The sequence below is a fragment of the Melopsittacus undulatus genome, chromosome 1, assembly GCF_012275295.1.
Source record: "Melopsittacus undulatus isolate bMelUnd1 chromosome 1, bMelUnd1.mat.Z, whole genome shotgun sequence".
In the NCBI taxonomy this organism is placed as follows: domain Eukaryota; kingdom Metazoa; phylum Chordata; class Aves; order Psittaciformes; family Psittaculidae; genus Melopsittacus; species Melopsittacus undulatus.
In genome coordinates this window covers 66,879,758-66,892,424 of record NC_047527.1, presented here as the reverse complement: position 1 = coordinate 66,892,424, position 12,667 = coordinate 66,879,758, and the positions used below count along the sequence as shown (strand labels likewise).

The following is a 12,667-nucleotide window of genomic DNA, read 5'->3' as shown; positions in this document are numbered from 1 at the left end:
ATCAGAACCAAAAAAGCTGACAGTCAGGCAGCACAGTTCCCTGCAAAACAGAGTTTCTTAAATAAGTCTTTTGTTTTGACAACATGACAGCTCTCTTCATGAACAGGAGCTGTATTGGGACCGTATATTTTGATTTCTCCAAGGCACACAGTTTAACACCACATGACATTTTGATTTAAAATGTGCACTTACTGGATCTTATAGGGCATGTATTAGATTGATTAAGAACTGATCCTCTGGTAGACCTTTACAAGGTAGCTGTCCACAAGGACATAACTAGGGTTGTTTTTCTTATGGTCCACCTGGGACCAGTTCGTATCCTGACATGATTTAATATGTCAATCCACAATCTAAACAAACAAACAATCTGATGTCTTTACTGGCAAATTCGGTAGGCATTTCAAAAAATAAGTGAGGTTGCTTTGAGGGTGATCATTTGTTTAAATGGTCAGTCTAAAAAAATTAATTCTGATATACTCAAACAAAAGATTTTATATTTGAAAATAGAGAAATGAGGCTGAGGATGAGTAAATGGCTAGGAAAATGTTCAGGAGAAGGACTTTTTAAAGACTCCTAGACAGTCACCACCTTTTTGTTTCCTCAAGACACATAGAGAATAGAGACCTACCACATTTTCCCACCGGCACTCACATAATACCACAGTGCTGCTCTCAAGCCGTGAGAATGAATTATATTAATTTTAGAATGTTTTCTCAAATCTAAAATCTAATTAAGCCATCCTGAAAGTGTATGCTTGACATTTCATGGCTGGGAAAACACAACCATAAAAAAACAAGCAAACAAAACCTTAGTGGTTGAGACTAATGTACGTTTGTTATATGCTCTTCTAGGCTTATATAAAAAAAATACATATTTGGGCTCTGGGAATACAGAAATACTGCCAAGAGGAGCAGACGAACAGATTATATTAAAAATACATGAAAAATTGTGAAACCATTATTAAAATAAACAATAACACAGAAGGAGAAGTGCGAAAAGATAGCTTCTATTATTTTCATTTGAAATTTACATTTGCAAGCAGCTATTTAGGGATATCTAGGACTATGCCACACAGTTCAGAAGGCTTTTGCCACTATTCCAGAAGAAATTGCATTTATTACATAGATTTCTCTTTCTAAGAGGAGTAAAATCTATTGTAATGGCTAATTTTGTATATTTTCCTTTGAAAACCATCTCTGCCAAGAGGATCTTTTTGAATGGCTTCAGAAAGATTGAAGAGGAAGGCAGTGTGCTGAGCCTAGTTAGGTACCTGTGCTTGTATGCTCTACATACAACTCCCACAATGTTGTTTTGAGAATTATAGTTTTTGAGACAGAAAAACAGCTCCAAAACACAACAGCAGCAGGAGATGGTGGAATCGTAACTTCTGTGCTGCTGTTTCAGGACATTTACTTTCTTGATCTTGTCATATCTGTCATGAGACAAGCCTCCTGGAGGGATACCTGACACCAGAAGTTACTAATCCGCAGTTTGCACCAACTGCCCAGTGAGTGACAGACCACAGAAAATCCCACCTAATATTCACAAGGAAAGAGTAGTCATTTGTGGAGTGAATACCTTGGCACTAAAACATTGGACTGTCATGGACCTAAGGAAAACATGTCCCGTGACTAACTATGGGCTAATTTTTCAATGCTGTAACCATCCTGGTGTGTCTTGGAGGGAAAAAAATTTCCCCAAACATAAATGTTTTTTTTTACTTTGAAAGTTATTTAGGGAAACAAATGTCATTAAACAGAAAACACATGGAAATTCATCGTCATGGACAGCTAGCCTATAGGTTCAACTATGAAGTTTTGAGATACTTGTTGACTTCATGTAGCAAGATACAAAGCCAACAGCCCCAAACAAGTAGCTGCGGACTCACAAAGATGTACCATGCCCATTTTGCTTAGCAGAAAAGATTTCTTAAAAGACTTAGGTTTTTATTTAGAAGCTAAAATGTGCAGCAGGTTGGCATTTTGGACCAGCCTAAGAAAGCACTTGGTTTTGAACTGAAATGCATTGCCTGCTGAGGCACAGTTTGACCCTTAACACCTAGAATGGGCCCATGCAGTGCTCAATTTTTCTTTTTAACATGTCAGTTACATGCATTACTTGTTCCTGGCAAGTGCTTAATACTGTAAATACAAGGCTGATCCTCTACATTGTCATTTCTTCAGCCCATGGGGGTACTTTGTTTGGCTTTGGGGGGGGGGTCACTTCTGATTTGTGCCACCAGAAGATGTAATTAGAGGGTCCTGATTGTCCATCCTGAGGTATTACATGTATTCCTTCCTCCTATGGGTTTATTTCCTCTGGGCTTCACTTGATTTCCCTGTGCAAATTTTTCACCCTCTACAGTGCATGGCCCATTTCTGCAAAATCTGGGATCAAACTGAGACTGAGAAATCTCCCTTTCTCTCTTACACACGTACATAATTAATAACACACTCTATGAAGCTGTATTTCATATACAAACCTGAACAGTTTAAGAGCTCCAGTTACCTTTTATGTCTTCCATAAAAGGCAATTGGATGATTTTAACCCAGTATGACTCCAGGGTTTTTTTTTAGCATTAAACAAGAGAAAAAAAAACAAAAAGGAAATTAGTCCATGAAAGAGAAAAATGCTCATTTATATTGCTTAGGTTACAGCAAAGCTAACAATCGGTTATTGTCATCCTGCATTCTAAAAACCTTTAATAACACATGAGGCAGCAGAAAGGAAAGCATCACTGGGTTTTTCTTTTTCATAGCACAGCTATTGTAGCTCCAGATTTCCTTTAAACTCTTACTATCACTTGGTTACAAGCAGGCTGGCTTGTAAGTCAGCTCAGCAGGACACTGTATGCAAAGAAGATTTTTAACTGTCTGTCACCTTTTGCACATGGGACTTTGTAGGGAGTAGAAAACAAGACATAATAGAAAACATCTCTCCACGGGTAAACTGCATCTTTGCTGACATCCCTGTCCTATTCCGCTCTTGATAACCAACACAAAGCCCCATGCAAAGTGACATTTTTACATTCAGAACAAATACAATCTTTCTATCTGAAGTAAATTTTAAATAATACCCTCGTGCAGCTGCCAAAATGAGCCACACCATTCAAAAAGCAAAGTTTCTTGAGTTTAAAGTGAGACGCTTTCTTTTTTGCACTGAACTTTGTTCTGGCAGCGTATTGAAGTGGCTTCAGGACATACTAGTTCCGTTTTTACCTTTGCCTAATTATTTTGTTCAGACAAGTCCAGTCCAGACTTAGTTACCTGATTTCATTATAGACAGCTGCATTTCTACCTTTCTGTCATACCCGTCCTTGGCATGCTGGAAATCTGACTTGGTGTTTTCAGAAGTCCTTTAAAACATTTCTAACAATTTTAAAAGCCAGCATGTACAGGTTTGGTTTTGTTTTTTCTTGCCTGTGTTACATTTTCTAGTAATAAAAATAAAATTTCTGGTTAGCTAAGAAGTTCTGCGACAGCTTCCTTTGGAGAAGGAGGAATGGGTTTGGGAACATTAGTACTGTACTGTAACTCTCAGCTGACATTTGGGACAAAATATTAGAAAGCTGGCTGATGCCTTAGGAAAAAAAGATGCTTTGCATTGTCAACAGCAGCAAAAAAGGCATTGCTTTTAATCATACTTTGTCTTCCCAGAATATGCTTTCACAGCACTCCAGTCTACCAGTCTGCCACTCAAGTTACTTAATCAAAGGCCATTGTTCACATTCTCCACCACACAAGGAACCCCACGCCACAGCGCTTTTCAAATACAAGTGGAAAGTCAAAGATTAAAGCAAGTTTCTACAGGATGTTTTTATATCAGACTTCTTCATACAAGCATCCTTTCTTTCACTTGTAAGTACCCTAATCATATTTCAATTGCATGCCTACAATATAAAGTTAATAACTTCCTTATTTCCTTATTTTAGCATTTCCCCTCTACTCCCTCTGTCTTTTCAATTATACTAGCTAGATCATTTCTTTAATTTCCTTCCCAGTGCTCTGTTTTAATTTTTTATACAAAATCATATTTGGTCACTTACACTTTTCTTGAGGATAAGCACAGGACAGCAGCATCTCTTGCTCCACCATGGTGCTGTCTGTTGGAAAAGTCAGTAGTCTTTTGGACAGCTTTGAGGATATATTTTGGAAGGCTAAGCTCACTCATGCAAGCTTCTGATCTTCTCCAGTACTCTGCTTCTGTGTGTTGTCACATGTTATCCTCCCTCCTGAGAAACCTGTGAAACAGGTCTGGCAACACACATCTTGTGTGTCAGAAGAGCTTTAATTGATTCATTGCAACAGGTACCCACCCTCATTAAAAAAAAAAGTTGTTGAAAGGAGTAGTCTCTTAGCGCCTCATTTGAAATTACCGAACCTCACGAATGTCACAGCTGGTGCCCTTTAAAGGGAAACTACTTGCTGGGTTTGCGAATATACAGGAAATAATTTAAAATCAATCTCACAAGCCAAATAAACCACAGCTAGCGGTAGAATTCAGACACTCCTGCACTGTGGGAGAGCAAGAATCTTTCAGCTGTGTACCCAGATGGCAAGGGCTGCCACTGTGTCTTCCCCTGGGACAAAGCAACTTTACATCTCACCTGCAGAGGGTTCTGCTTCTGTGAACAGCAACTCCGATTGTTACTGATTTGAACAAATTGTGTGAACCTGATTTCTGAGAGATACACCCCCATAAATGCAAGGTTAATGGTGCCTCAGTGCTTGCAGAGATGATTCCTCCATGCAGCAACTGTGGAGATTGCTCTGCTTTTCAGCAACCTCCATCTAGCCATCCAGGACTCAGTGAGGGTTCCCCAGCACTGCAGTTCAGTTACTATTTGTCGTTACCCCCATGACTGAGAGAGATTTCAGGTGGGCATTCCTTAAAACCTGTATCTATTTCACACTGGGGGGCATCTCATAGAACCTGCATAGCAGATTCCTACTACTGTTGTTCTTGCAAGCTTTTGATACCGCTGTCAAGTGCAAGCAAGGCTGTGATTAGCAAGGAATCAAAAAGCAAGAGACGCGGGATTTAAGCCTGACTCTGCCTCTAATTTTCCCTGTCACCTTGGGCAAATTGCTTTACCTCTCAGTATTTCTGTTTCTCCATCTCTACTGTATAGATAATTATAGTTCCCTTTCTTTGGAAAATGCTTTGAAACGTGTGTACCAAATGCAGCATGAAAGAGGAAGCTATCATTATTGCACACTTGTAAAATACTGGGATGAGGCAGACAACAATGAGGAGCAAACATCTGAGATTCCATGCATGTAAAGTGTTGTGTTTTAAGAAGAACATGACCTTATTGTAATAATAACACACACACAAATCCTGCAGAATTTGGCAAAAGTTCAATTTCTGTTTTCACACTGGAATGCTGAGAAAAAAATCTAAATCAATTCTCACTTCTAGGAACATCACACCCTCCTGGAAACATTAAGTCCACCAGAGGTTCCTCAGTGGAAAATGACATAATATGGCAATTTCCTGCTTTTCTCTTGCCTGGGTAAATAAAATCTCTCATTTTGCAGCCTGTGAGTGCTTCCATTGCATTGCAATTCCAGTACATTCCAAGGCCAACTTTTCCATTGGTGGCATTCTATGACAGGGCTACAGAACTGATGGACAGGGGCAAAACCGTTGATATCTTCTACCTGTATTTGTGCAAGGCATTCGACACTGTCCCGCAAAACATCCTTGTCTCTAAATTGGAGAGACATCAATTTGATAGGTGGACCACTCGGTGGATAAAGAACTGGCTGGATGGCCGCACTCAAAGAGTTGTGGTCAACGGTTCAATGTCCGGCTGGAGACCAGTAACGAGTGGTGTCCCTCAGGGATCAGTGTTGGGACCAGTGCTGTTCAACATCTTTGTCACTGACACAGACAATGGGATTGAGTGTGCCCTCAGCAAGTTTGCTGATGACACCAAGCTGTGTGGTTCTGTTGATACGCTAGAGGGAAGGAATGCCATTCAGAGGGACCTTGACACACTTGTGAGGTGGGCTGATGCCAACCTCATGGAGTTTAACCATGCCAAGTGCAAGGTCCTACACCTGGGTCGGAGCAATCCCAGGCACAGCTACAGGTTGGGCAGAGAAGAGATTCAGAGCAGCCCTGTGGAGAAGGACTTGGGGGTGTTGCTCGATGAGAAAATGAACATGAGCCAGCTTCAATGTGTGCTCACAGCCCAGAAAGCCAACTGTATTCTGGCCTGCATCAAAAGAAGCGTGACCAGCAGGTTGAAGGAGGTGATCCTGCCCCTCTACTCTGCTCTCGTGAGACCTCACTTGGAGTATTGTGTGCAGTTCTGGTGTCCTCAACAGAAAAAGGACATGGAACTGTTAGAACGAGTCCAGAGGAGGACCACGAGGATGATCAGGGGACTGGAGCACCTCCCATATGAAGACAGGCTGAGAAAGTTGGGGCTGTTCAGCCTGGAGAAGAGAAGGCTGCGTGGAGACCTCATAGCAGCCTTCCAGTATCTTAAGGTGGTGTACAAGGATGCCAGAGAGGAACTCTTCATCATGGACTGTAGTGATAGGACAAGGGGCAACAGGTTCATACTTATGCTTTCCCTCAAACTTAGGGGAAATTCAGGTTAGATATTGGAAGAAGTTCTTTCCTGTGAGGATGGTGAGGCACTGGAACAGGTTGCCCAAAGAAGCTGCGATGTTCAAGGCCAGGTTGGACAGAGCCTTGGGTGATATGGTTTAGTGTGAGGTGTCCCTGCCCATGGCAAGGGGGTTGGAACTAGATGATCTTAAGTTCCTTTCCATCCCTAATCATTCTATGATTCTATGATTTATACTCAATAGGTCTAAATACTCATTTTCTTTCTCCTATCTTTGAAAAATAAAAATCAACAAATTTTGCAAAGATTTTTTTTGTTTGTTTGTTTTGGTTTGGTGTTTTGGTTGTTGTTTTTTTTTCATGTGCAGGTGAGCTTGAACAGATGGATGCAAAGGTTTGTTTTCCAGAGGTTGAATTCACTCATGTGGGAGCCTTGTACTTGTTTTAATACTTCAGTGAACAAAATTAAAGAGGTACATAGAGAGGTTGTGGCTGCCCCATCCCTGGCAGTGTTCAAGGACAGGTTGGAAGGGGCTTGGAGCAACCTGCTCTAATGGAAGGTGTCCCTGCTTGTGGCAGGGGGTTAGAACTGGGTGATCTTTAAAGATCTCTTCCAATCCAAACCATTCTGTGTGCATTCACCCCATTTCTACAGTGTTTCTCATTGAGGGGACTTCCTCAGTCAGGAAGACTGTAAAGAGCATGATAGTGAATTAATTTTCCCATGGAGTTTAGAGCAAATAATTTTTCACCTGCTCTACTTGAGAAGACAGCAGCTGCTGAGCAATGAGAAGTGTAGGATGGTGCTGCCTTGGCTTTTCTGCCTCTGCTTCTGCTGCCATAATCACAGAATCACAGAATCCCAAGGGTTTGAAGGGACTTCAAAAGATCATCTAGTCCAACCCCCCTGCAAGAGCAGGGAAACCTAGAGTACATCACACAGGAACTTGTCCAGGCAGGCCTTGAATATCTCCAATGTAGGAGACTCCACAACCCCCCTGGGCAACCTGTTCCAGTGCTCTGTCACTCTCACAGTAAAGAAGTTCTTCCTGATGTTAACGTGGAACCTCCTATGCTCCAGTTCACACCCATTGCCCCTTGTCCTACCACTGGATATCACTGAAAAAAGCCTAACTCCATCATCCTGACACCCACCCTTTACATATTTGTAAACACTGATGAGGTCACCCCTCAGTCTCCTCCAAGCTAAAGAGACCCAGCTCCCTCAGCCTCTCCTCATAAGGGAGGTGTTCCACTCCCTTAATAATCCATGCACGTTCACTCAGCCTGAAGACATATCAAATGATGGCAACAGTCTTGAGATGATATATTGAGAACCTATATAAGGTTGAAAACTAAGACAAACTTCAGTGTCGTCTGTGAAGAACTGAATTTATTGCTTTTTTCCCTCTGCATCCTTTTTCTCTAAGACTGTTCTAAATAGAAATTTGTTTATCCCCTGTCCTGCTTAGAATAAAATCCTAGGTAATTCTTAACATGGGTGAGAGTCCAGTGATTAAGATGAGCAATGCTGAATTGAAGATAAGTGGCTGTGGGAAAACAGCTTTTTGTGAAATGCCTCTTGATTGCACGTTAATACCGACACATTCTGAAAGCTTACCTGTATCTTGAAACATAATTCTCTACATGACTTAACATGGCCAGCCAGGTTTATTACAGACCAGGAGAATGGTAAACCTATAACCTACTTGCTTCTTACTCCATAATCCATTAACTTCAGAGCCATGTTCTAAGATGTCCTAAGGTTACTGCACTGACAATTTATAGTAAGAAGTGAATCACTCAGAGCTGCAAGCTCGGAAACCCTTGGAAGTGCATTTGCAGAAGCGTGTGCATTTATTTGTATTGTCTAAATACATACATTTGCAGTAGATGACTTCTCAACAATCACATTCTTACAACATTAGCAAACGCATGCTAGGTATCATAATAGCATGATCTGATTTGAATTTCAGTGGAAAGAACTGTTATGGAAATAGTAAATCTTGTAGAGAGATAATATAAAAAGATACTATAAAAAAAAAGAAATCCTTCAGTCTTTTAGTTTCTCTGTCTGTGTTAAGATGTAATTCTGCCTGTGAATGAAACAGGTCAGGAATTAAAGCTGTTACCCAGCTTTTGGAAATAGAAGGCACAGTGTGATGTGATTCCAACTTTTTACAGCAGAGAACTGAAAAATAGTATTTGAAGATAGGCTTTTCCATGCTTAACATTTGGATGAGTGCACACATTTGGTCAAACATCAAATCCTAAAAATGTGAAAACTGTCTAATGAGCTAAGTCAACCAATACTGTCAACTGCAGCAAAACCACTAGGAAGAGTCAAGTTTACATACAAGAGCATTTTGTTGTAATCATGAAATTAAAGTATGAAGTGATATCAGCCATTTATGTCTTTGGACAGACTCCAAGCACTCAAACTGATGCATACATTTGTATGTGAGATATTGCAGAGTGTTCAAATGACAAACATACCATAATTGTGGTGCTTGATCTTCCAAGAAGCTCATATCTGTAATTATAATCATTGTCTGAAAAAACAGTGCAGGTTTACAGTACCTGCACAATTGATGCTTGTCTCCAGTTCTGTCACTGAAGTGACAAAATAAGCCAGTCATGCTCACATCTGCTTCCTTATATTGCTGCATTTGTCCTCACCTCAGTATCTGGCCATAACCTACAATTATGTGGCATTAGCTTTCCACGGAACTGAACAAAGGTTGTCCAGTTCAAGGCTGATTTGGGAATATGCCAAAAGCCTGAGGGTGGACCCTTACTGGCATAAAATGGAGCAGGTTTAAGCAATTGTTTCTTTTAACAGCACTTCAGGTACTAACTCTATTACCCCTTGCAATGTGTAGATGAAATCCTGAATATATTGGTCCACAGAGGCATGTGATGGTGTCGTTCAGATAATTTGGGTAATCTTTACTTTTCTGTTCTAACAAAAGGACCCTAAATGCTTCATTCAGCAGAACAGTGTTTGTTTGAAACAGGCTTTCAGGCATTACTACAAAGCATCTGCTGCTTGCACAGCAGGTGCTGCAGGACTGGTACAAGGAGAGGAAAGGAAGCCAGTGCTCTCTTTGAAAGGGATGAAGCTCACCTGTGTAGAAACGGTGCTGAAACTGCCTCCTCAACCTGGGAGCAGTGAGCTGTGAAGTTATAAAACACAAAGATGCAAAGTGTGTTGTCAGCAGAGTATGCATCTACGGCAAGCACATGGAGCTGAAAGGCACGATACGCGCTTGACCTAGAGCTGCTATGTGCAAAGGCTTTACCTTGTTGCATCCATGGGTATGACATGAGAGGCTGCTCTCTCACACTGAGTTTCAGATATCTCTGGTATAGATCCGTGTATGTGAGGTGGTCAGCCCAGGCTGTCTCCCCAGTTAGTGGAGAGAACTAGGCACACTGAGTACATGAGTCATGTGAGCTGTTCCAGACATTTCTTTCAGGAGGATCCCTTTCTGCCCTGACTTGCTTACCATTTTCTCTAAAGAGGACCTACTGTGACCAGCCCTGAGACAACCCTCTACATTTACCAAGATAAATTCTGCTTTTCAGACACTGCAAAAAAATAAGTTGCATTCATTCGTTTAGCTTCGCTTTACCATTCCTTTTCTCAGATAGGGTTTGAACAGTTTCCACTAGGTTATGCCCTGGGGACTCAAGGATGACATACTTCATCCTCCTGAGACCTACTGCTTGAACCCTGAAAAGCAAGAGGAGTCACAGGCAATACACAGGAATACCACTGCTGTGCATGTCACTGCCTGGAAGAAAAAGTAGAAGACCTGTGTGGAACACTTGAAATTTATCCAAGAACAAGATTTCCTAAAGATGACATCACACTATTCTAATGTTTTAATTTCAGTGAACCAGGGACTTAACATTTTGTTTTCTCAAGATCACAAATCAAAAGCCATCACATATTTTTAGGAGAAATCTAGTTAAAGTGTCTCCTGGCAGGGTAATTTCTGTGTGACATGTATCTGCTGTCAGATCCAATGCAGATTTCTGCAGAACAGCAGTAAGATAACTTGGCACTTTGGCTATTTCATCAGAAGTAATTTCAAGGAACGCTGCTTTAAATACTTGCCCATTCAACACTATTATCTATTTTTTTTTCCTCCTAAACTGTCAGTTCCTTTAGATTAATGAGCAGAAATCCCATTAGGCTGAAAAGACCATGGGAGTGAAATCAGTCTGCCAAGCTGCTGCAGAAACCTGAAGGGATCCAGGGACAAAAGGCTACGAGGAAGTGATGTGCTTTCCCACTTTGAGGGTGATGCAACGGGCTGTTAATCCAGCTCTATATTTTTTCCCTCACTTCAGCTCAGGGGATCAACAAACACACCTGAAGGCATGAGGGATGTGTTTGAACAAAGGAGATGTGAACTGATTCAAAACCTCAGATTTAAAACCAGGCAAACAGAAAGACTGCATAAGGCAAAAAGGAGACAGTTGCAGTAGTTGCAAAAGCAAAACCACGCAGCATAATGAATCTAGTAATAAATTACTGCCAGCACACACAGATTTCCAGTCAACTTTATGTGCTGTTCCACTGCCTAATCCTGCCCGATAAAGAGAAAGGCGAGGGGGCACAGTCTGGAAGATTGTTTTTTAAGTATTAAGTTCTCTTTCCAACTTGTTTTCTCTCTGTATTTGGTTACATCATGGTGTGAGTAGCTGATTGATGGGCTGGTTAAGCAAGAGGGATGATGCACTGTGAGTATGCTTCTGTGACACACTCGCACTTGCAGTAGGTCCCCTCAAAGCCTTGCTGACCAGCTTCATTATTTACAGATTTGAATCCAGATTCAGGATTTCCAAAGATTCACCCGCCTACAGCAGATGAAGGTGCACTGAGATGCTTGGTGAGCCAGCATCACTCAGGTCTGTACTACTGATTCCTATTAGACCCATATGGATAAAAAGAAGGTCAGATGTAAGCTGCAAAGGTCCCATGTTAGAGTCAGAAAATCATACTCTGCAGGTCAAGATTGTTCTTGCTGAAAAATGAAGGAAAAGATAAATATCCAAGTGTCAGCCCTGGAGCTCTTTATAATGACAAAAAAGACAATATATAAGTTCCTTTTTAATGCTCTTACGTGAAACAGAAAAGGCGGCATTATTTTATTCCATTCACAATGTATTGCTAGAGAGCAAGGTCTCCAAGAATTGCTCTGCCTGGACCATGTTGCACAGTTAACCTCTGTGGATCACCTTAAACTGAAGGAGTAGGGAAGTGCAATTAATTTAATTCAAGAGGGAGGACTGCTGGAGAAGAGAGGGCATGGATAGTTCCCTTGGTTATGGAAACCCTCTGTTAAGTGTCCTGTTACAGCTACTCTGCCACTTACAGCATCTAAATATACATCAGGAGCCAGAAGCCTCTTTGAGCAGTGCTGGGTTAAAGGAAAGCAAATCTGACTTAAACCCAATGTTGTACAGCTCCTCCTCTCACTGCTTGTCATTTTATGTGATTGCCTGGATTTTCATCTTTTTTCAACCACAGCTAGCATAAACTAGCTCTTCCTCACCCTCGGTCCTGAGAATTATTTTTGTTTGGGAACAAAAACACCCAGAAAGGTAGAATAACGAGAGAAAGAGGATAAGAGGATAGCCTTGCCTATTAGTCAGTGTGTGCAGCCAAGGTCTTTTAGAAAACAATAATTAAGCATAAATAGATTAGATAATTCTAATCTTTTTTGGAAATGACAAATCTAGAAGGCACATTGAAGGTATTAAATATATGGGAGATCCCTAGTATGATTGTATATGTGTGAAGTGAAAAAGGGGGATTGTTGCAAGGGGGAGGGGAGGGTGTGTTGGGAAATGCAAACACAAATATTTATTTTTAAAAAATCATAAAACTGACTATTTAGAGTGTAGGAGGTTGCTCAGAGTTAGTTGGAGGGTTTAATTATGTTGCATTTCTTGGGTGAGTAAGCTTCTTGACTTCTTTTCAATGTGCTGACCAGAGGACATGCGTAAGCTTCACTGTATTTAGTAAATACCTTAGGGTAGACAAATTCCGAATGACAGCCACATGGTTTCA

General features: G+C 41.0%; 1 protein-coding gene across 3 annotated transcripts in view; it reads right to left on the bottom strand.

The window, feature by feature from the left end:
* Positions 1-4,253, bottom strand: part of PTPN3 (protein tyrosine phosphatase non-receptor type 3) — a 157,530-nt gene extending 153,277 nt beyond the window's left edge. For all 3 annotated transcript variants that reach the window (XM_031052918.2, XM_031052919.2, XM_031052920.2), the window contains exon 1: positions 4,046-4,253. In XM_031052918.2, coding sequence (XP_030908778.1) covers positions 4,046-4,094 — 49 coding nt within the window. In that variant the 5' untranslated portion in view covers positions 4,095-4,253. The remainder of the gene's footprint in view (positions 1-4,045) is intronic.
* Positions 4,254-12,667: the final 8,414 nt, after the last annotated feature.